Source organism: Anolis carolinensis, chromosome 1, assembly GCF_035594765.1.
Source record: "Anolis carolinensis isolate JA03-04 chromosome 1, rAnoCar3.1.pri, whole genome shotgun sequence".
Taxonomy (NCBI): Eukaryota; Metazoa; Chordata; class Lepidosauria; order Squamata; family Dactyloidae; genus Anolis; species Anolis carolinensis.
Window position 1 is genome coordinate 190,485,432 of NC_085841.1, and position 25,668 is coordinate 190,511,099.

Here is a 25,668-nt window from a genome sequence, read left to right on the forward strand (position 1 = left end):
AAAAGTAATACTGGCAGAGGGAGAATGTTCTTGGTTTGTTTGTTTTTTCAAGTATTACAGGGAACAAACTTGGCAGCTAACACTTTAAAAGCAAAACACAACAACACACTGGATTTAAAAGCCTGTGGAGACAAATTGTTTGTTTTTAGTCTGGCACCTACAGTTCTTAAGAGCAAATGCCACCCCCACAACCATAAGGAGAGAATAGATAATATGGCAGAGAAGCCTGATCTCCAGTCACTAGCCTCCTCAAGTACATAAAGTACTCTGGTATTACAATAACTACCACAGCATCATCCTTTTAAAACCTGGGATTTGTAGTGTAGTGTAGTGTATTTATCATTTTCTGCTACAGAGAACTCTAGCACACTTCCTCCAAACTACAACCAATAATTGTGTCCCAAAACACCAATCTGTACAATAATTGCTATGATCTAAAGCAGTGGTTCTCAACCTGGGGTCCCCAGATGTTTTTGGCCTCCAACTCCCAGAAATCCTAACAGCTGGTAAACTGGCTGGGATTTCTGGGGTTGTAGGCCAAAACACCTGGGGACCCACAGGTTGAGAACCACTGATCTAAAGTAACAATATCTACAATGTACTGTGGTAGTCAAGCTTACATATCATTAGGGCATTTTCCTCTGACCATCTATTAACATAAGAAAATAACTACAAGCCCAGTTCAGATGTTTCTTTTTGTTCAGTAAATGAAATGATAACCTCTTTTCCAGAAATTGCTGCAGTGGGATTTCTATCTGCTATGTACCGGTTTTAAGCAATGTACAAAGAACAACATAATATTTGTTAAGGTACATTATATAAGTTTTACCAAATAATCATGTGTTGTCCATTTATAGTTATAGTTATGTTTTTACATAATCCCCAAAGAACAGCACAATACATAAGTAAGATGAAAAGCATTGGGTTTTTTTCTAAAATAAAGCAGCCATCTATGGAGCACTTTGAAGCATGTCTCCAGTTTTTCCGGTGGGAAAAGTTAGACAACTTCCAGAATCCCGGTTAATTAAAAAAAAAATCAGCTTTTCAAAGTTCTCCCAGGACATGGACAAGAGTCACATTTTGTCCCATTAAGGGCACACTTGGCAACAAAGCTAGGTCTGCTACCACATAATATGTGGAATGTTCCTGGACTAACATAGCATATGCTGAAATAATAAAATAAATGTGGAACAACCTGAAAACCATCTTTATTTTTGACAACATCCAAACATGCCACAGAACTACATATATGAACAATACCCTCTCTGCCATGGAAGAGAGTCTTTGGCCCTCCTTCCTTCACATACTGTACGACTATGATATTTAGATGGAATCATGTTAGACTGCTGGGCAAACTCTACATGCCTAATGGTTATAGCAATAGATAAACACTGAAACAAATGAACTTGAGAAAATCTCTGCCAGATCTGACCAAAGTCCTAACTTGAGCCTGTGTTCTGAGATTAGCCTGTGAAATGCCTGCGGGAAGCCTGCAACTAGGACAATGCAGGGAGAGGCAACTGACATAAGGCAAAAGATGCTAGGGGGAGGGCATCAATATGACTGAGCCTTATAAACCCCCACTGAGCCACTGCCTTATGTTGCAGGACAGCGCCCTGTGCTGTTCCTCCAGAGATAGTAGTCAGCCACCTTCAGCCATTGAGATCCCGGTGGTGCAATGGGTTAAACCCTTTTGCCAGCAGGGCTGCTGATCGAAAGGTCGGTGGTTTGAATCCAGGGAGCAGGGTGAGCTCCTGTCTGTAAGCTCCAGCTTCCCATGTGGGGACATGAGAGAAGCCTCCCACAGGATGGTAAAAAACATCTGGGTGTCCCCTGAGCAACATCCTTGCAGACGGCCAATTCTCTCACAACAGAAGCAACTTGCAGTTTCTCAAGTCGCTCCTGATACACACACACACACACCCCTTTAGTCATGGTAAAAGATACTGATCTACACTCAGTACTAAAGTAAGACTCAACAATGGGTCCAGGTGGCTTTGGTAAATGAAATAGGGAAACTGCCTTAGTCAGAAAACCATCTTTAGCTGGAGCTGAGGACATCATTACTTTACATTGAGCCCAAGGCCCAATCTACACTGCCATATAAAATCCAGATTATCTTCTTTGAACTTGGCAATGCAGACACATATAATCCAGTACAAGGCAGATAATGAGGATTATCTGCTTTGATGATCTGGATTACATGGCAGTGTAGGAGGGAGCCAAGGATGGCTCTCCACTGCTATATAATCCAGTTTCTGAATGCTGATTATCTGCTTTGAATTCGATTATATGAATCTATACTGCCATAAAATGCAGTTCAAAGCAGATAATCCAGATTCAGAAATTGGATTATTTGGCAGTGGAGTTGGGGCCACAGTACACGGGTTTCACTCTCATCAAGTTCAAGCAAACCACTAAGGAAACTGCCTTTGATGGACAGAGAACTATCAGGAGTAAAATTTGTATTAAGAGGCTAGAAGTCTTTGCATAGTAATAAAAAAAAACCCTTGGGGCCAGCCAAACTCGGGTTTTAATAACACTATGTAAACACAATGTTTGTTTCTGGGTTATAAATGTCATTTCCTATTTGGTTCTATCATAAAAGCATGAAAAAAGTTCATTAAACTGCAATAATGTTCTTTTTGCGGGTAATCCTGCAGCACATTTTGCTCTAGTTTTTCAATGAATACCTCCTTGAGTCTCATCCAATTCAACCTAGTATGTGGCAGCCACAATAACAATGGTTCTGGAGTAGAGCAACTACTTTCAAAATAAGTACTGCACGATTAAACAGGAAATAACACTTTCAAACCAGGAACAGAACAAATTTCAAAGTTTGTTACACAGTATAATATTTCCCTGCCCCCTATGTCTTTGCATTCTCTCATGGAAGTCCATCCTACTACATAGGACTGAGCAAATGTGCTGTCGTCTAAAGCAGAATTCTCTGAAGCAACAATTTCTTGCAAAATAGTATGAAATTTGGTCCCTTCCCCTTCATGATTTGGGCTTGCTAAATAAAATAGCACTTACAAAAAAGATTGAAAACAGAGAATGCATGGAAGTTTTCTGACAAATGTTTGGAAAACAAAACCATTATATAAAAGAACCACTGAAACAAACCTCCCATGTTGTTAGAGATAAAGACCTTTAATAAATATATGCACTGCCGTCAGCTATGTTCCAAAACAATAGCTGGTAGCTCGGTTGAGACCCTCAAATTGATTCATAACCCCTGTGGTCAGATTGGTATTCTAGTATTGCGAACCTAAAATTATTAGTTACGAATTGGCCAAGAATTTTCCATTGCGATTTGGTAATCATGTCAAAGTCCATTGAAAACGCTGTTTTGTACACGAGCAGGATCCAGCAGGAGCCTGCCTATTTTTAGCCTCCCACAGGAAAAACAAAACCTTGTGCTGTCAACAAGCAAAACGGAAGCTCTCGTGGGGGCGTTCATAAAGTTTGTCAACAGGGAACCAGGATATGATGTGACTCTATAAATCTAATAATAACTGTCCCTTAGTTTTGCAGATCTTTAAGATGCATAAATTAGACACTACCAGAAACACACCTAGCCTAACTGGCCTTAGGCTACGAACTAGCCTGATCTGAAGGGATATGCTTATTTCCAAAAGCCAAGGCTCATCCTCTGTGCTGGTCACAAACTAGTGGGCTCAAATCTTACTGTTGAAAATTGAGGGGATTTAGGACTACAACTTCCTGAACCCTTCAACCAATGTAGCTGTTAGCCCAGCTAGTTTCTGGGAATGGTCTGAAAAAATATATTTCTAAGCTCTGGACCAGATCATCCTTTTTGGAAGATGGTACATCATCATCATCATCATCATCATCATCATAAAACTCAGCCGCTATCAGGACCTCAAGATTGAACTTCAAAGACTCTGGCAGAAACCAGTACGGGTGGTCCCGGTGGTGATCAGCACACTGTGTGCCATGCCAAAAGATCTCAGCCGGCATTTGGAAACAATAGATATTGACAAAATTACGATCTGCCAACTGCAAAAGGCCACCCTACTAGGATCTGCACGCATCATCCGAAAATACATCACAGTCCTAAACGCTTGGGAAGTGTTCGACTTGTGATTTTGTGATACGAAATCCAGCACATCTTTCTTGTTTGCTATGTTATACTATGTTATTGTGTCAATAATAACAATAACAACAACAACAATAATAATAGCTTTATTTGTATTCCGCCCTATGTCCCAAGGGGACTCAGATGGGCTTAAGAAAAATGAGACAGATGCCTCAAGCAGCAAGTATGAGGTTGATGAAAGCCTATTTTGACTGCATTTTTATTGCCAGGAACAGGGAGAGATGTCTAGAAGATTTTCTGGCTCAAGTATCAAAACAACTTGAATGGCCCAGGGTACAAATTATTATGCAATCTTTATGGGATTATGTTGCTGTGCCTTACACAGCAAAAGGCCTTTGGCTAACTCTGGTCAAAGGGTTCCCAACTTTCAAGGCGGACAAAACTATTTTGTATCGTGGTCCCAACTAGACAGAAACTACCAAATTCTTCTGCTTATTTGGAGGCATCTCTTTGTTAACAAATGTCTGTTTATGAATAATTCCAAAATCGTTGTTAGATGTGGCTTTTTAGTTCTTAAAAGAAAAATTGCACTTCAGAAAGATGCTAAATATAGAATAAATTAAGACAGGGCAAATATACAACTGTCTGTGGCTCTGGAATCTTTTTGAAAGGAAGGAAACAAACAGAGACTACTTTTTATCTTCGTTGGGAGCCAAGAATTGTTCAGCTGCAACATTGCTGCCAAAAAAAGGTAGATATTTGGAGTCTTCGACCTTTTTTATCACAAATGATAGGGCATCCAAACAACATCTGCAAGCAATTCCATGGGAACATGTGGTGAGATTACAGGCTGTGACCTATAAAAATGCAACCTTACAAAGACTTCTTTGTTTCTCTTCAGTGAGGTTGGACTCTAAGGAGCCTTTTCCATGAAAAGAAGAGACAATTGAGGCTGCTCCCAAAAGAAAGCAGGGAATCATTGGAAGCTTGGTGGTTGCAAAGCCAAGAGGGAAGTGAATTCACTCTTCATTTATCCTGAACTTGAAAGCAGCTATGTTTTGAAAGGTTCAGCACTCTGAACAGCACCTTTCAAGCCTGGACTAAAATCTGGAGTGCACTTAACATTCCAATGACAAAAAAGTACTCTATATATGGGCACCTAAATCTGCTTCTAGATTCTGCTGAAATGTTTATATACTCTACTCCCAAACTATGGTAGTGATGGGAACACAGTCCCAATGGTCCAGTTGGGCTGACTATAGTTGGTTGCTGCTAGATCAGTGGTTCTCAAACTGTGAATCCCCAGGTGTTTTGGCCTACAATTCCCAGAAATCCCAGCCAGTTTACCAGCGGTTAGGATTTCTGTGAGTTGAAGGCCAAAATGTCTGGGAACCCACAGGATACGAACAACTGTGCTAGATGGGCACTATTCCCTTTGCCGTTTGTTGTCACAACAGCAGCAGCCACAGAGCTCAGGGGAGTTTCTGGCTGTCGTCAGCCACCTTTGCTGATGTTATCAGACATGCCAAAGGATGCTTCCAGAAAGCGTCAAAATGCAAGTTTAAAATTGGGGCAAAAAAATCCCTGACAGCAAGTCCACACACAGACCTGTCAGTCCAGGGAAATGTTCCCCGTTGTCCTCCCATCTTCCTTTGAAGCAGATCAAGATGGAGAATAGATAGGGACATCTGGCAGATTTAAAAAAAAAATTATTTCTGAGATGCGCTGAACCCCATATGCGCACATACGGACATCCTAATGTACACACAATCAGATTTCTTATTCTCTTTCTTCCAATTATACATTCAAGGTCTGTTTAATATTATAAACATTAGAACAAAGGAATGGTTGCTGAGAGTTCTCATTGCTTTCCAACTGAGCTTAGATTAAGCCACCTGTGTATTTGTAGCTCCATTTTTTGACAGTCTGATCAACTGTTTTGGGTTTTTTAAATGCACATGTATGCTGGAGCAGTCCTCACCAGGCGATAGGAAAGAGGTCATGTGTCTTCCATAACTGCAGGAATAGTCATGTGAAGGTGCATTTTTTTTTTGGCCAGAATCAGATTTTATGTGCACCTTTTAAACATGTGCTTTTCAGCTGTTAGCCCAATTCCACTTGCACTTTCTCCAAACATCGTTTAGCCCCCCCCCCCTTTTATCCCAGTGTCTTCCGGGTTTTTAGGCATGTGTAGAAGGGCCCTGAAAGTAATCTGGGGAAAGGAGGGCATGGGTGTCTTTACTTTCCAGAGCTTCATGGCCACTCCGTGGACAAACAACAGCCTATTCTTCCTCTCTGTCAAGACCCAGGCTGCAGAGCACCAATAACCATACACAGAGGCCAGAATCTATCTAATATCTTTATTGAAGGAATATATAAAGTTAATAAAAACAAGTGTAGAAAATAGTCCAGAATTAGACCTTTCAGGAAAGGTCAGAATTAGTCCAAAAAAGCAATGTCCAATAAGAAATATTAAGGTCCAAAGTTGTAATCCAATAACCGAAACACTCACTTTGCCAAGCAAAGTGAGGGGAGATGACAAGGTCCTTTAGTCCATGAAACTTGAGCGAGGCTAGGAAATAACTTGATACTTGAAACAAGGCTTGAACGTGGAACAAGGTAACTAAGAACAAGAACAAGGTCCGTGGAATAACTTGATAAAATCCGTGGAACAAGGCAAGGATTGATCCTGGGAAACAAGGCAAAGTCCGTAGATAAACAAAGGCTGGGAAGCAAGGCGAAGGCTGGATAGCAAGGCAAGGCTTGAGCAGGAGCGAGGCTTGAATCGGAGCGCGCTGTCCAGACACAACTCGCTCCGTAGGCTGACGAATTGACTCCGCGAAGTTACTACGCGGGTAAAACACCTAAATAGAGTCTAACTTTCCCGCCGAAGCAGTTCTCTGGGAATCAGAACCGAAAGCTAAACTCAGAGACCAGATGTGAGACTCCCCAAAGATTCTCACGAGAAGCAGTCTTAATTGGCCACATTCTTAGCTGCAATCCTCGCACTCCTGCGCGAAGCTGATTCCAAACTTCTCTGTTGTTTACAAAACTCCCGGCGCAAGAACACGGGAGAAGTAGGCTCTGGGCTTGTTTGACATACTTCTGGGAGACAACTTTCTTGCAGGTGCAAGGTTCCCAGATCTGCCTGGGAAAGATCTGGCTGAGAAGAATCCAGTTCAGACTGGGAAGGTAAAAAACCCAAGTTTTCATCTTCATCAGGAATTACAATGTCCTGAGCAGGACTACAAGGCCCATGGGTCATCACACTATCCCCCTCCTCAAGGCCCCTCCCAAACTGGGGCCCTCTCCCCGAGGCGCGAGGTCGCGGTTTGGTGGGATAGGTCTGATGAAAGCGACGGGTTAGATCAGGAGCATGGACTGTGGAGGCGTCTTCCCAAGAGCGTTCCTCAGGGCCAAAACCCACCCAGTCAATGAGATATTGTAGGCGGCGGCGGTGAAAGCGAGAATCCAAAATGTCCTCAACCTCGAACTCCTCCTCCCCATTCATCAAAACAGGAGGGGGGGCCGGTTGGTCTGTATCAGGTCGCACACCATCCGCCGGAAGGAGCAGGGAACGGTGAAACACTGGGTGAATGCGCATTGAACGTGGAAGTTGGAGTTTGAAAGTCACGGGGTTTAATTGCGCCACCACTGGATAGGGGCCAATGAAACGGGCATCTAACTTCCGGCAAGGGCGGTGGGAGGGCAGGAAGCGAGTGGACAGAAAAACCCGATCTCCTACCTTGATTTCGGGGCCCGGCTGGCGATGTTTGTCAGCGTGGCGTTTATAGTCCTCCTTGGCTTGGTCCAGTTGCTGGAGCAAAAGTTGTTGCACCGCTGTGAGTTCCTGCAGCCAATCCTCTGCTGCGGGAACTTCTGAAGTTTCAATGACAGGGGGGAAGAAACGTGGATGGAAGCCGTAGTTTGCAAAGAACGGCGTTTCTTTTGTAGAAGCTTGAACTCCATTGTTGTAGGCAAACTCAGACAGTGGTAACAGAGAAGCCCAATTGTCCTGTTGGTAGTTTACATAACAGCGAAGATACTGCTCCAAAGTGGCATTGGTGCGCTCCGTTTGCCCATCTGTTTGGGGATGATGAGCTGAAGATAAGCGAGAGTCTATGCCCAATAGTTTTTGTAGTGCCTTCCAAAAACGAGAGGTGAATTGAGATCCACGGTCTGTGACTAAACTCTTGGGCAATCCATGTAGTCTGAAAACATGTTGAAGAAATAGATCCGCAGTTTCTTTGGCCGTGGGGAGGCCTTCACAGGGAATGAAATGGGCTAACTTGGTGAAAAGGTCCACCACCACCAAGATCGTGGTGAATCCACAGGAAGGTGGTAGGTCAGTGATGAAATCCGCGGAAATTATTTCCCATGGGCGAGATGGGGTAGGAAGGGGGTGTAAAAGCCCTGAGGGCTTCTCCCTTCGTATCTTGGAGCGCTGGCATACTGGGCAGGTGTTGACATATTTTTCCACATCCTTGCGGATCTTGGGCCACCAAAAATCCCTTAGGATCAGATGCATAGTTTTAAATAGTCCGAAGTGTCCTGCTGGTTTGCAGTCATGACACAGACGAAGCGCTTTTTCCCTGCCCGGTCCGGGTGGGATATAAACATGATTTCTATAGCAGAGCAGCCCATCTTTAAGCGAAAAGGGAAAGTGCAGACCTTGGCGAAGTTGGTCCTGCGCCCAGGCATCTGCTTGCTGACTAGCCCTGATTTCTTGAGCACAGATGGGTCCTGGAGTAGGGGAAGTTGAACCAATGGGAATGGATTTGGTGTTCCCCACCGTGAGCGTGGCAAAGTTCTCGGGTTGTAACAGTTGGGATTCAAAGGTCTCCTTGCGTCCTGCAGCGTATTCCGGTTTACGTGACAGGGCGTCTGCTTGCTTGGTTTGGGCTGGGGTCACATAATGGATCTGGAAGTTGAAACGTTCAAAGAATAAAGCCCAACGTTGCTGCCTCTGATTTAGTTTGCGGGCAGTTCTTAGATGTTCTAGATTACGATGATCAGTGTGGACTTCAATGGGAAATTTGGCCCCTTCTAGCCAATGTCTCCAAGTTTCAAAGGCTGCCTTTATGGCCAGTAGTTCTTTTTCCCAAATGGTGTAATTCCTCTCTGGTGTGGTTAGTTGACGAGAATAAAAGGCACAGGGATGGAGGTGATCTCCCACCGGTTGTAAGAGTACAGCCCCAATTGCCACATCAGAGGCGTCCGCTTGCACCACAAAAGGGGTTCCAGGATTTGGGTGCTGTAGAATTGGCTGGGAGGTGAATAGTTTCTTTAGTTGCTGGAACCCTTTCTCTGCTTGATCAGTCCAGCGGAAAGGCTGCTTTCCACGGATGCAGCTAGTGATGGGGTCGGACCAGCGGGCAAAATCTGGAATGAACTTGCGGTAATAGTTCGCGAACCCCAAGAAACGCTGCACCTCTTTCTTGTTAGTTGGCGCCCGCCATTCCAATACTGCTGAAACCTTGGCTGGATCCATGGAAAGCCCTAGAGGCGAGATGCGGTAACCAAGGAAATCTACCTCTTGTAGATCAAAGGCGCATTTTTCCAGCTTGGCATAAAGTCCATGATCCCGCAATCGTTGTAACACCATTTTGACGTGGTTCTCATGTTCTGATTGTGATCTAGAAAACACCAAAAAATCGTCCAGGTAGATTATCAAGAACCTGTCTAGATAGTCCTGAAAAATGTCATTGACAAAATGCTGGAACGTTGTGGGGGCTCCGCATAAACCGAAATTCATAACTCGGGACTCGAATAATCCGAATTTGGTCTGGAAGGCGGTCTTCCACTCGTCCCCTTCCCTGATGCGAACTAAGTTGTAAGCCCCCCGAAGATCCAGCTTGGTGTAAACCTTGGCTCCTCGAAGCCGATCCAGTAGATCCGAGATTAAGGGCAGGGGATAGCTGTTCCGCTTGGTGATATTGTTCAATGCTCTGTAGTCCACCACCAAGCGTAGTTCCCCTGACTTCTTCTTCACAAACATCACTGGGGAGGCGGCTGGGGATTGAGAGGGTCTGATGAATCCCTTGCGAAGGTTTGTCTCTAGGAATTCCCTGAGAGCTTCTTGCTCTGGTTCAGTCAGGGAGTAGAGATGCCCTCGCGGGATCGGGGCCCCCTCCACCAAGTCAATGGCACAGTCATAAGGTCTATGTGGGGGTAATTTTTCGGCTTCTTTCTCATTGAATACATCCCAATACTCGGAGTACTTCTTTGGCAAGGTGATGATGGGCTCGGTGTCTGTGGCGTGGCATACCTTGGCTACGAGGCAATGGTTTTGGCAGTACGGTGAAGCAAACTGCAGTTCTCTGTTGGACCAGGAGATGTTAGGGTCGTGGAGAGTCAGCCATGGAATTCCCAAAATCACAGGGAAATGGGGGACCTCGGTAACAAAGAAGGAAATCTCTTCCATATGTTCCCTTATCCACATCCTGGTGGGTTCCGACCACTGACTTACGGGGCCCGTCTTGAGGGGGCGGCCGTCTATGGCTTGCACCACACGGGCATTCTTGAAATCATGATATTGTAATCCCAGAGAGTCGGCATACTCTCTATCGATGAAATTGTTGGTAGCTCCAGAGTCTATCATGGCGTGGATCATGACGGGTCCCCTTTTTGCTGACCATAATGTGACCACGAGAAGGAACAGGACCCCGGTTGGCGGCTCTTGGATGGATTTTTTGACCGGGTTGGCGAGCCTCTCTACACCCGGTCGTTGGCTTCCCCCGCCGGCTGTGTGCCAGTCGGCTCAGACGTCTTCGTCTCCGTGGAGGACGCCGCCGCAAGACGGGCGGCAGGCTTCCCTTTGGCTGGGCACTCTCTGGCGAAGTGGCCCCCGTTCCCGCAGTACCAGCAGAGGTTTAAGCGTTGACGACGGGCCTTCTCGGCGGCATCTAGTCTGGGACGCACATTGCCCAACTGCATCGGCACCTCCTCGCCTCCTCTGGGGTATGGGGTTGGCGGTGGGGGTCTCCAGACCGGACGTGGCTGAACGCTGGCGGGAGCGGGGGGTTTTGCCCCGGCTCTACCGCCCTGGCCTCGAACCCACTGTTTCCTGTTGGCAATCATGACTTCAGCCCGTAAACATTGATCAATGAGTGCCTCGAGGGTCTGGGGAGGATCCACCTTGGAGATTTCTTCCAGCATTTCAATGTTGAGACCCTCCCGGAATTGTCCCCTGAGGGCTACATCGTTCCAGCCGGTGTTGTGGGCCAGCACTCGGAACTCGGCTATATACTGAGACATAGGTCTGTCTCCTTGGAAAAGGCGACGGAGTTTGTGACCGGCTGCCTCCAAATTGTCCTCGATTCCCCAAGTCTCCTTGAGGTGGTCCAAGAAGCGTTGCGCTGATCTTAGGTGTGGAGAGGCTTGGTCGTACAGTGCCGTCGCCCAGCTGGCCGCTGGCCCGTCTAGAAGACTGTAAACCCATGCCACTTTGATGTCTTCTTGGGGAAACTCGGCAGCACGGGCCTCTAGATAAGCTTGACATTGGCGACGGAAGACATGAACCTTAGAAGCTTCTCCAGTAAACTTGGTTGGCAACGCCATGGCCGGAAGACGAATTCCGCGTTCCTTCAAACCCCTTATTTCTCCATCCTGTGCATTGAGCTTATCACGGATTCGGTCCACCTCATCCTTGTCGATGGTGTAGGTAATCGGCTGGCCGCTCGGCCCAGGTACGACTCCGGTAGACATTCTGGCCGAGGTTAATTGGTGCTTAGGGTGGCGGAGTCAAACTGTCAAGACCCAGGCTGCAGAGCACCAATAACCATACACAGAGGCCAGAATCTATCTAATATCTTTATTGAAGGAATATATAAAGTTAATAAAAACAAGTGTAGAAAATAGTCCAGAATTAGACCTTTCAGGAAAGGTCAGAATTAGTCCAAAAAAGCAATGTCCAATAAGAAATATTAAGGTCCAAAGTTGTAATCCAATAACCGAAACACTCACTTTGCCAAGCAAAGTGAGGGGAGATGACAAGGTCCTTTAGTCCATGAAACTTGAGCGAGGCTAGGAAATAACTTGATACTTGAAACAAGGCTTGAACGTGGAACAAGGTAACTAAGAACAAGAACAAGGTCCGTGGAATAACTTGATAAAATCCGTGGAACAAGGCAAGGATTGATCCTGGGAAACAAGGCAAAGTCCGTAGATAAACAAAGGCTGGGAAGCAAGGCGAAGGCTGGATAGCAAGGCAAGGCTTGAGCAGGAGCGAGGCTTGAATCGGAGCGCGCTGTCCAGACACAACTCGCTCCGTAGGCTGACGAATTGACTCCGCGAAGTTACTACGCGGGTAAAACACCTAAATAGAGTCTAACTTTCCCGCCGAAGCAGTTCTCTGGGAATCAGAACCGAAAGCTAAACTCAGAGACCAGATGTGAGACTCCCCAAAGATTCTCACGAGAAGCAGTCTTAATTGGCCACATTCTTAGCTGCAATCCTCGCACTCCTGCGCGAAGCTGATTCCAAACTTCTCTGTTGTTTACAAAACTCCCGGCGCAAGAACACGGGAGAAGTAGGCTCTGGGCTTGTTTGACATACTTCTGGGAGACAACTTTCTTGCAGGTGCAAGGTTCCCAGATCTGCCTGGGAAAGATCTGGCTGAGAAGAATCCAGTTCAGACTGGGAAGGTAAAAAACCCAAGTTTTCATCTTCATCAGGAATTACAATGTCCTGAGCAGGACTACAAGGCCCATGGGTCATCACACTCTCTCAGCTCTTCAGCACTAGAAGTGTGATCCAAGAGGCAATGGACATTTGTAGACTATGGGGCATAGTTTGCCCACTCCTGCTTTAGGGTCTCAAAGCAGCTAGCTTCCCGTATTGTTATGTTGAATAGTCCCTTCAAGACATTTCTGACTTAAGGAGACAGTAAAATAAACCTAGCATAGGATTGTCTGGACAAGATTTGTTCAGAAGGGGTTTGCCTTTGCCCTCTTCTGAGGCTGTGAGAGTGTGACTTACCACAAGTCACTCAATCGGTTTCCATGGCAGAGCAAGGTCTCTGTGGTTCTGAAACAGATTTTTTAAAAGTGATGTTCAAAAGAATGAGTCATAAAAGATGTTCGCTGCAGTAAGGGAAAAGGTATGTCCTTGGCAGAGGCCAACCATTTCTGTTGCTCAGTAAAAAGTGCTTAGAGAAGCTGACATTCTTGCACAATGAAAGGTATTTAGACCACCCAATGCATTTCCTTTACATTGTAAAATCTAAGTCTGAATGAAATGCTCTCATTTGGATTTTTGTCCTCCTTTCTGTTGAACTATCATGTCAGACTACACAGAGAAGCCACTGAAATCCCCGAGCACATGGACAATATCAACAGAAAGGAAGAAACCATGAAAATGAACAAAATCTGGTTACCAGTATTAAAAAACATCAGAATCAAGACAGTAAATAAAGAACACTACTCAGATACAGGAGAACTCCAGACAGTAAACAATCAAGTGCCAATAAACACATCCCAAAAAAGGATGCCTCCAGGCAACAAAGCCCAGGCTACCTCTATGCAGATACCCTTGCTGATTGACTGTGCAGCTTCATGGCTACTCATATTATTCAAGCTCGTGATATCATTATATTCCTCCATGTGGCTCCCAATTGACCAGGTCTACAGGTGGAAATACTCAGGCAAAATAAATGATTGCAAGTGCAGCACTGTATGCGTGGAATAGATTCCATCTCCAAACATTTTTCCAGGAGAAAAATAATGTGCTGCTTTACTGACATTAATCTTAACAGCCTTGGTTTGACTTTCTTTTATGGACAGGATCCAGAAAGGTAGTGCTCACCCAGAAGTGCAAAGCATCCTTGTCTATAATCATTATTCCTGTGTGGGTTCATTAATAATTTCACAGCTCATTTAATTACACATACATAATTAACAATGGGTTATTAACAGCACAGAAGTAGATACAAAACATGCAGCATCTGCTATGACATAAACAAATGTAATTCAGTGCAATGCAGTGGTTGGGGGAGTGAAGGAGTCTTCCTTCAAGGAACCTTTTCCACACTGAGTTGTCCACAGGATAGTCCTTAAAAAGACACACTTCATTTTCCTTCAATACCAGTCATCCTAGTCTTTGGCAAAGTATGGTGGGAACTGTAGAGATTTTTTATTGTGTAAGAAGCAACTTGAGAATATACTGCAAGTTGCTTCTGATGTGAGAGAATTGGCCATCTACAGAGACGTTACCCAGGGGATGCCCGGATGTGTTAATATCCTGTTGGGAGGCTTCTCTCATGTCCACGCAAGCTAGAGCTGACAGACGGGAGCTTACCCCATCTCGCGGATTTGAATTGCCAACCTTCACGTCAGCAGTTTAGCTGGCACAAAGGTTTAACCCATTGTACCAACGTGGCTCCTTGGTAATTGTAGTTCACCAATATCTGGAGGACCACAGTTGCCAACCCCACTTACACAATGCATGGGATCCTTAACCAATGTGGGTAACTTCTCCTTCAAAGAAGCTGAGCCAGTGCAGAACTTGGGAAAGTAAAACTACGACTCTCCAATCCAGACACTAGTCTGTAATAGAAAGCCTTTTCAAGGTCTGATCCAATGATACTGGACTTTTCACAGTGTTGTGCACAGACCTCAATGAACCTCCAAGGAACTATGTGGGTCCCCTCTCACTCATTTGTCTAACAAAAGGAATTTTCTTCTTTCATACTGACCTGCAGATATATTGAGTAGTTTGTGAGTTGAATGTATAATGAGAAATCCAAAGCACAGAAAATGGATTTCAACAAAGACACAGCCTGTAGTAATATGGTTTGGAGGAAGATGAAACCTAATTTAAACTATTCTCCGAGACAAAAAATCATGTCTGAGCTATAAAATGCTTACTATGAATCCCATTACAGTTCATTTGACTAAGGATTACTTTAATCTCTTAATGCAATGAAATGCTTCTCTTCATTATGATTGTTATCCATCAGCACATTCCTGCCATAGTATCAATATCTGTTTTGCTGCAAGAAACAGAGAATTGAGCTGAAACATATTCATTAGACAAGAAAAAGCTTTAAGAGTTGTACATACCTTCAGCACAGTGATGTTCCATGCAAAACTTTCAATGGCTTTGCTGAGCTTTCTTCCTTTCAAGCCTTCTTTTGTTCCTAGGTTATGAAGTTCTTCATGAAGGTGCATTGCTAACAAAATAAAAAGTGTGGTAAGAGGAAGGAGATGTCATTGAACAAATCACAAATAGAGTAAAATATGAGGGTTATCCTGAAAGTAGATTACGTTTTGGAATTAAAAATGAACAAAGTATAGGAGAAAACATTTACCATATGCAGTTGAAAGCCACACCCAAATACCACTTCTCAACATAGTCACCATTCAAATCTAGGCACTTATCATAGTGATGAATGAGCTTGGCGACTCCTTCTCCACAAAACTCTGCCGCTTGCGTCCTCAACCAGCCGGTTACCGCTGCCCGCAGCTGCACATTGTCGCCAAAATGCTGCACTGAGGACGCAAGCGGAAGAGTTTTGTGGGTGCCCCATTTTCGTTAGCGGAAACAATTACGGAAATGAGATGAAACAAATGAAACTACACAAAACCAACAGCAATTCCATACCAAAGCACAACACTAGTGTCTATTACCGTACAAAAAGTATCCCAGTAACAAAGGGAGGCCACATGTGCAATAAGGTAAGAAGATGATGTTAGCACAAAGGGAACAGATTGGCTGCTCCTCCCGGGGCTTTCTCTCCACTGTTTTGAAGAAGTTATGAAAGGAAACTTGGGGAAGAGACTCTGGACATGCCTAAGCAGCAGCTTTAATAGTTTGGTGGTTACTCTTAGGAGGCTCTGATTCCCTCCAAAGTGCATCTCAAGGTTGTTATGTGGAGGAAATGTGTAAACAGAGGGGACCTTAGAGGAAACTGCTGCACTTACAGGACCAGCTGTCCTGAAACGGTGGTGTCTTGTCAATTTTTACCCAATTTCTTCCATGTAGTGAGATGAACACCAATCCATGTGAGGAAACGGAATATGGTATAACTAGCCCCAAAAGCCCAGTAATAGAACAACCCCCAGGAAGCTGAAAAGTTCAATTGATCCATTGGTTATTTCTTCTTGGCTATAGCCATAAAACGTCAAAGTATGGGCATTTTTTGGTATAGATGAATCAGTCAACTGACAGTCAGAGGCATACAGAACATATAGAAAACATTAGTCAAGACAATAGAAAAATCATGATAAGGAGTCATTGTTGTTTTGTCTTCCTGTCAACAATTCTTCTTTCTGTGAAATTATGTATGTTTTTATTTGAGAGCCAGTGTGGCCTGAATATTGGACTATGACTCTGGAGACCAGGATTCAATTCCCAGCTGGTAAACATATGCGAGTCACATGCTCTCAGCCCAAGAAAACTCATGTTAGCCTTAGGATCCCCATACATCAGACATAACCTGAAGACACAACTTATTTATTTATGGGTAGATATAGAAGATATTGGGCCTTGTTGTAAAGAACTCTAGCAAAGAAAGGGTCATAGGGGAAATGCCTTTTGGTTTAATTCAGTTGTGCCAGTGGACATTCTAAATAATGATTGCATTTAAACAAATTCAAGCCTTAGTTACGTGAGCTTCATCTCATACAGTTGTTATAGTGATATTAATCTAGTTAGTAAAATGCAATTAAGTCACCTTAAACAAGGCTTTAATGAAGTAAGCAAGACTGTGAAAGAGATTTCTGCTGCCTAAACTAATCAAAAATCAATTTAATTGAAACAGATGCTAATTTCTCATTGAGGTAATCTCAATTACTTCAATTAAATGTCAAATACAAAACACACACACACACAATGGAGCAGTATAACGCTTTGCTCCATCTAGATGGGTCAGTCACATCTCTTGGTTTCAGAAGATAGAAGAAATTATTCAAAATCCCGATTTATTAGTTAACATACCCCCCCCCCCCCAACAAGAATGATAATATCAGCTGCTAAACCTGTATGCAGCAGCAGAGTCAGAGACTCTTCTATATGAAATTACTGAATTTTCTTTTACCATTGTATTATCTTGTCTTGCCACATGCTTTCAAGCAGTGTTGGACCATGTCTGGGAAAACACTTCCTGTCTTTCAACACATGCCTGTTGAATTTGCAGAGTTTGGAAAGTTGCTCTCAAGAAGCATGAAAAAACATTTTTGGCCAACTACAAATCAGCAGTGAAAGGATGATTGTCTGCGATACAAAGCATCTGTTTTACTAACAAAATGAACTTCAACAGGGGCAAATGCAAGATACTCCACTTAGACAGAAAAAAATGAAATGAAAAGATACAGAATGGGAGATGTCTGGCTGGACAGCAGTATGTGTGAAAAAGATCTTGGAGTCCTCATGGACAACAAGTTAAACATGAGCCAACAATGTGATGCAGCAGCTAAAAAACCCAATGGGATTTTTACTTGCATAAATAGGAGTCTAGTGTCTAGATCTGGGGAAGTCATACTACCCCGCTATTCTGCCTTGGTCAGATCACACCTGCAATTCTGGGCACCGCAATTGAGGGGAGATGTTGACAAGCTGGAATGTGTCCAAAGGAAGGTTACTAAAATGATCAAGGGTATGGAGAACAAGCCCTATGAGCAGCAGCTGAAATAGCTGGGCATATTTAGCCTGCAGTAGAGAATGCTGAGAGGCGACATGATAAGGGCCATGCATAAATATGGGAGGGGAAGTCATACGGAGGAGGGCGCAAGCTTGTTTTTTGCTGCCCTGGAGACTAGGATGCAGAACAATGCCTTCAAACTACAGGAAAGGAGATTCCACCTGAGGAAGAATTTCCTAACTGTGAAAGTTGTTCAGCAGTGGAACTCTCTGCCACAGTGTGTGGTGGAGGCTCCTTATTTGGAGGCTTTTAAGCAGAGGCTGGATGGCCATCTGTTGGGGGCGCTTTGAATGTGATTTTCCTGCTTCTTGACAAGGATTTGGACTGCATGGTCCCTGATTCTATGATTCTATGGGACTGAGACAGTGTGACTTGGCCATGACTACCCATTGAGTTTCTATGGTCAAGCAAGGATTCAAACCCTGATCTTCCAGTGTCCTAAATCCAACATTCAAACTGCTATGCCACATCACCCTACCGCTGTTCAGCGGTAGGTAATTTTATTTATTAATAAATTATATTTATTTATGCCCTGCTTTATCTCTCCCAAAGGAGACTCAAAGCGGCTTAACATAGAAGTATTAGCATACAATTTGAAATATACAAATATAACACTCATGTGCTATGTGTTGTCGAAAGCTTTCATGGCCAGAATCACTAGGTTGCTGTGAGTTTTCTGGGCTGTATGGACATGTTCCAGAACCATTATCTCCTGTCGTTTCACCCACACCTATGGCAGGCATCCTCAGGGGTTGTGAGGTCTGTTGGAAACTAGGCAAGTGGGGTTTATATATCTGTGGAATATCCAGGGTGGTGTGCTAGACTGTCATTTGGACAAATAATTTTGGTTAGTCATATCTTACCTATTGGCCTCCATCCGAAAGATGTTTTTCATATCTGATTGAGCTAATTTCACTCTTGGAGGTTGACATGCTTGCAATCTTTGGTTTGCTTTATTTGTAGTGTTGACAAAAAATGTTAAATCTAAATCAAATAGGGCTTTGAGACACCGATAGGCTGTTTTAGAACTATTTGTTATTATCAGATTTAAGCACAAGAATTCTAGTTATTTTCATTTCAGAATCGAGCTCTATAAGTTACTCCAGAATATTATTATAGATACTTCCCATCTTGTAGTGCGTTCTAATTAAACTTCATTATGGTATTTTATTTTTCGTAATATTAATTGCATTGTAGTATAAGGTCTACCCTGAAAGAACAGCTAACAAAATATTTAATCTGAAAGGATGCTTTCAGGTTAGCTGTGTATGCTAACAGTGTCCTCAAATAAAGTACTCCAAACAGAACAAAAAAGGAAAATAAAATGTTCTTTAACTTGATGTGGAAGATTCACCTATTTTGCCATTTCAAAAGAGTGGTTTTCCCCAATGATTCCTAAGTTGATTGGCAATTGACTTCATTTTAAATTCCCCACACAGAGAAGAGTAAAAATGTTATATTTCATGTGTGATGGGAATTCCCCATTGTCCACTTGTAAACATAATGATGATGTCGTTCTGGAGGGAGGAGCAGAGATGGACCCTATAGATTCCTTTCTTCTGCCATTATCTTTTTGTGACTGAGGAGAAAGGAATGGTAATTTATATCTTTTTGGATGTGATCTTGTGTTAAAAACTGCTTACGTGAGAAAAAAATAAAGGATTTTTATATATCGAAAGAAAACAGGGGAGGAAACAGTAGGAGGAGAAATATGTCTCCCATATGATGGGAAAGCAGAACAAGGGAAAATGTGTGATAGGGGTAGGAAAATCATTTGTTTAATTTTCAAACAGGGTGTTGTGAAGTTTAAGGGGAAAACAATGATTCCCAACGCTTTAATTATCACAAGGGATAAAGTCCTTATAACAAGTGAGGTGTCATCCTTCCATTTTCTTACCTTTTAGGCATAACTCCTTGAATGTAGCATACACTCACTCTTCTGGAAAAACGGAATCATGTATCACTAAAGCTTGGTTTGGACTATGGTAGCAAAACAAACAGATCTGAAACAATCCTTATCCCCAAAGAGGGTTACCTGCTTTCTGGCACTCGACAATCTTGTCATGAACGGTGACTGCAGTTTCTATTAGTGTTTTGTTCTCTTGAATCATCTGTGTGGGAATACAAACAACAACAATAAAAGGTTGCTTCTTTTACCATCTTTTTCTCTTCTTCTCTTCCTCTTTCCCTCAGGCCCAGAATTCTTATGTTTGTAACAAAAAGTTTAGCCTGTAAAAGGTGCCTAGTTCTATAATAAACCAAATGAGAATTGATAAGAGAAATTCAATGGGCATTTGTTTTATGTCAGACCAACATGATTTTGATAGCTTGGGGAAAATATAAGTTACAGCATCAGCTTAAAATAGAAGCCAATTTATTCAGAGACAGTCCATTAACTTAACAGTGATGATTATTTTAAATCAAATAGAATACAGAACTATTTCTGACAGCAGCTCTTATCATTCTTGGCCATTAGCAGGATTGAGAGCAGTTGTAGTCCAAAATATCTGAAGGCTACCATGCTGAGGAATTATTTAGGTAGAGTGTGACATATCCAAGTTACTTTGCAGTCAAAGTAGAGGACTAGGAAGATGCTCACAAAATCTTGAAAAAAGTAGTTTGAGGTGTTTGTAGTCACTAGGTGGTTCCAAATTTAGTCATACAGTAGAGTCTTACTTATCCAAGCTAAATGGGCCAGCAGAACCTTGGATAAGCGAATATCTTGGATAATAAGAAGAGTGTGTACTCACACTCCTAATATATTTTGCTACATGTTAAAGAGTTATTTGAATGGTGGGAAATTTAGGCCATGTCCCAGGTTTTAAAGACAGTAGTTGTGACAGAGTTTGGTGGTGGACAGTTGAACAGAAAAGCAAAAGGAGGCACCACAAAAATTCCCTTTTCTATTACAACCTCCAGATGTGTTAGGCTTCAAGGGGACATTGGAAGTTGTAATTCAACATATCTGGTGAGCACCACTATTATAAAATTGACATCTTGTTTCAGCAACCAGTACTAAAGTGCTTAGTATCCACATGGATAGCACTGTGAACTATCAAAAACATCCAAGTACTACCAAACTCAATAGGATATAGTATTTCAGAGATTCAAAGAACTAGCTGTGTTAGTTTTAGTAAAAAAAAAATGCATAAAGAAATTTAGCAGCTCTATTCAGAATAACTCAAGAATAAGCTTTCATATCATCAGATACATATTTATGCAAAAATAGACCAGTTAGTGTGAAATGGCTTCAAACTACAGGAAAGGAGATTCTACCTGAACATTAGGAAGAACTTCCTCACAGTGAGGGCTGTTCGGCAGTGGAACTCTCACCCCCGGACTGTGGTGGAGGCTCCTTCTTTGGAGGCTTTTAAACAGAGGCTGGATGGCCATCTGTCGGGGGTGCTTTGAACGCAATTTCCTGCTACTTCGCAGGGGGTTGGACTGGATGGCCCATGAGGTCTCTTCCAACTCTACTATTCTATGATTCTATGATTCTATGAAAGGTGTTACTGGATTCCTTTGTTGTGTTTTATTACACCCGAATTTTTCATTTATAGTCCCAACCAAATGATATTTGCAAACAGGCAACGTGAGCTGCACTCAGTAGTGTTTATTTTTAAGCAAATATGCTTAATGTTATATTGTTTAGCTTCAACTAAATGTGTATTACTAAGCAATAAATTGCTTGTTTCTGGATAAACACACGTTGAACCAGTTTGAAAGTCACATGAAGTCCTGACTTTAAAGGACACTTATCAAAGCACTTGAAAAGTTTCCATGTTAACTAAGTTTCTCTATTATTAATACAATATGGAACTACAGTTTTTCTTAACGTAGCTAATCTTGGTACAATAGGGTGTGTCTAAATAGTTTAAATATAACAAAACATCCCCTAAAATCCCACTGTAAACTGGAAAGGACAAATCCTTTCCAAGGAGATATTAACAAGCTAGAAAGTGTCCAGAAGAGAGCAACTAAAATGACCAAGGGTCTGGAGAACAAGCCCTACGAGAAGCTGATTAAAGAGCTGGGCATGTTTAGCCTGCAGAAGAGAAGGCTAAGAGGAGACATGATGATGGCCATGAATAAATATGTGAGGGAAAGACATAGGAGTGAGCAAGCTTGTTTTCTGCTGTCCTGGAAACTAGGATGCCAAACAACAGCTTCAAACTACAGGAAAGGAGATTCCACCTGAACATTAGGAAGAACTTCCTCACTGTGAGACCTGTTCAGCAGTGGAACTCTCTGCCCCAGAGTGCAGTGGAGGCTCCTTCTTTGGAGGCTTTTAAATAGAGGCTAGATGGCCATCTGTCAGGGGTGCTTTGAATGGGGTTTTCCTGCTTATTAACAGGGGGTTGGAATGGATGGTTCATGAGGTCTCTTCAAAGTCTAGGATTCTGTGATTCTCTGAAATCCAAGCCCACACAATCCAATCTTCATACACCAGAACATGTGGCCACAGACTGCCCCTATTTGTGGACCTCTAAAGGTATCCATGCCCAACTGACCAGCCAAAGTCTGCTGCATAAGGCAGAACAGCAAGCAAGTACATAACACCCGGGGTCTAACAATATGTTTGCTTCGGACACTGATATTAGATGTACAATACCATGTTGCTCTCTCGCCCCACTCTAATCTTCTGTTCTCTAGGCTGAACGTATGTGGCTCTTTCAGCCATTCGTTATAAAACCTGGTTTCTAGACCACTCAGGGAGGATCACATCACATATATAAGGCAAACATTCAATGCCTTAACATAGAACAAAGACAGAGACAAACGCAGCTCCGAGCTGGCCTCGAACTCATGACCTCTTAGTCAGAGTGATTTGTTACAGCTGACTGCTTATCAGCCTGCATCACAGCCCTGGCTAATATAGTCTGAAAATGGGATAATATAGATCCTCAAAGTCTTCTGGGATATGAAGGAAACCTGGAGCACACTAGGTGGTTTACACGCAGCTCCAGCTATAAAATTTCTACTCCTGTATTAAATGGATCCTACACACTTAAAATATGTTGGGGTAGTTAGCGGAATATGCCAAGGCTATTGGGGCTGCTTGACCTTCTTTGGGCAATGCAAATGTTCCCAAGGTGAGCAAGATAATGCTTCTTCTAAACTTCTGGGTGCTGATGTTGAGTCCAAGGAGTTTGAGGAAATAGAAGGGGTAAAGCCAACCTTGAGGGTCCAGTCAAAGCTTGGTCTCTAACATCTGCTGAAATCCTTCACTCACTTTGATCACTCCTTGAGCTTGTTTGGAGTTTCTAGCAGGGAAGCACAGCTATCGTATCCCCAGGAACAAAGACTGGAGACCTTAGTACACTCCTTCTATACTTGGGATGTTGTCCTCTTCCACTGAGCATGCAGCTTCAGGAGGGACACACACAGAGTGGTGAGGGAGGAAGGGAACACCCACCTAACCAGTCAGAACAACCAAACAACCCTGGTGATAAATGAGGTCACAGATATAGCAGTCAGATCATCCTCACATCCACTTTGACCACTAAGCTAAGATTTTTGTTTCCACCAAGCCTATGAAGACTTATTGATGGGTGAAAGTCCCAGTGGAAAGGAATCTGATCATCTCAATGGATTGTCGACATCCCTACCAATTGCAAGCACTCAGAGAAGCAAAGCAAGCTCATACCTGGTTGTATGCAGCAAGAACCTTTTTTTGAATGTCAGTTAGAGACCCCAAAGATTCCAGGAAAGGGAAGCTGTCTTTCATACAGAGGACCACTGAAGGAACATTATCGCTGTTGACGAGTCGTGCAGACATGGACAAAATGCACTGCTTCAAACTGGTAATTGGTGGGAGTCCACAAAGCTCTTTAACAGAGAGAATTGCATTCTGTTGAAAAAAGAAGAAAAATCCATCAGTTTCTACTTGCTGGAGAATATCATCCCAGTTGATTTTATCAAAGTGTGTGAGGATATCAAGAGACAGAGTTAATGGAGGGCAGGTGCAGGGGCTAAAGATCCTGTTCAGGGAGCAAAGACATCAAAGGCTTGATGAAACACACTAAAGGCTTTGTTGTAAGAACTCCATATGAGAGATCTCTAAGGTGCTAAACTACTAGTGAGGTAAAGCTGGTTTTACTTCTGGAAGGAGATGAGAGAGAAGAAAGACAGTGGGAAAAGATGTGGGAAAAGGTCAATTGCATCACAGGGACATCAGGATGGATGAGGAAACTAAGGTAACTCTATCGCTGCTGCTCTCCATGACATATTTTTAACTCTTTAGTGCTAAGCATTGTGACATTTCTAACAAAAAGGTTAGGTATCTAAGCCTGACTTTGGATAACCAGAAAAAGAGAACAACTGAGTGAATATGTACCAAAAATATAGAATAGTCTTCAGAGTCATATATCAAGAGCAGAACTTGTAAAATTACTTTTTTGGATCACTTCCCAGATATTCCACAGGCAATGCTGGCTGGGGGGATCCTGGAATGTGCAGTCCAAAAGAAACTAGGGTTTCTTTTCTCCATTTCTGCCCATTGTATTTATTAATCACAAATTTAAACAAATGTGAAATGTGGTTATAATCAAGCTTTCTTTAATCAATCAAATACAGTAGTCTCACTTATCCAACATTCACTTATCAAATGTTCTGGATTATCCAACATAGTTTGCCTCCTTCCCCGATCCAGTGCTGTTTCTTTAGGCAGCAAGGATTGAACTTTTTATGGATTTAATTTCCGACAATGTAGCTACTAGAAGTTCATTTTATGCAATTCTATCTTTATTTGTAGTCAATTTGTTAGTAGCCAATGTTTTTTGAGTCAATTTTTTCAATATATTGCAATGTTTTGGTGCTAAATTCATAAATACAGTAATTACTACATAATTATAAAAACACTACATACCATGTTTTGGACTGCTTTTTCTGACAATTTGTTGTAAAACATGAATGTTTTGGTGCTTAATTTGTAAAATCATAATGTAATTTGACGTTTAATAGGCTCTTCCTTAATCCCTCATTATCCAACATTTTCACTTATCCAACATTCTGCTGGCCCGTTTATGTTGGATAAGTGAGACTCTACTGTACTTAGCTTTGTCACTGCAACCCATCACAGCCCACCAGTTAGACAGGCAATCCACTCGTAGTCAGGAGTGCTTTAATTGTGTGCTTTAGTTGTGTGATCCTGCATGACAGGGGGTTGGACTGGACAGACCTTGGGGCAGCAGTTCTCAACCTGTGGGTCCCCAGGTGTTTAGACCTACAACTCCCAGAAATTCCAGCCAGTTTACCAACTGTTAGGATTTCTGGGAGTTGAAGGCCAAAACATCTGGGGACCCACAGGTTGAGAACCACTGCCTTGGGGTCTCTTCCAGTTCTATGGTTCTACAGTACAAGTTACATGGCCTCTTCCAGTTCAAGTACCATAGAGTTTATAACTGAACCACTGCTCACTACACATATTAAACTCTTATCTCACTTCTTTCAGTGGCTGAATACCAATTTACTTTTCATCACAAGCAGTTCAGTGCTCGTGGATTTGGATGACATTCCATAACAGACACTGGTAATGAGAAGGCCACCTGGATCATGTCCATCCAAAGATGATATAAACTGGCAAGAACCTGCATTTTGCTACACGCAATTATAATCCAAGCAGAGCAGAAAATGAATGGAACATCTGTGAGTATGGAGCTGATTATAATTTGTAAAAGTGGAAGAAGCAACTCTCTATATAATTTGGCATCATGAACATTTATTTCACATGTAGAAATGTCCTTCTTTGTCCAAGCATATTAGCTAAACATTTCCCAATGAAAAAAAGCCAATATGAGAAACTATTAAATCAGTTGCTTTTCCTACAAACATTGACAGAGTTTTCCATCTAAATGCACATCTTACAACTGCATACATTTTTGTCTTGGTTATAATCTATCTTTTAAGGTGTGTACAAAATCAAGAGTTCACGTTTCTTATCCCTTGCTTACAAATTATGCTGCAG

At 42.7% G+C, this 25,668-nt stretch overlaps 1 protein-coding gene across 3 annotated transcripts in view; it reads right to left on the bottom strand.

The window, feature by feature from the left end:
- Positions 1-25,668, bottom strand: part of plcl1 (phospholipase C like 1 (inactive)) — a 278,934-nt gene that overhangs the window by 33,181 nt on the left and 220,085 nt on the right. For all 3 annotated transcript variants that reach the window (XM_062962738.1, XM_008120065.3, XM_062962740.1), the window contains exons 3-5: positions 23,350-23,553; positions 19,738-19,813; positions 15,124-15,233 (exon numbers count right to left, since the gene is read on the bottom strand). In XM_062962738.1, the coding sequence (XP_062818808.1) occupies positions 15,124-15,233; positions 19,738-19,813; positions 23,350-23,553 (390 nt within the window). The remainder of the gene's footprint in view (positions 1-15,123; positions 15,234-19,737; positions 19,814-23,349; positions 23,554-25,668) is intronic.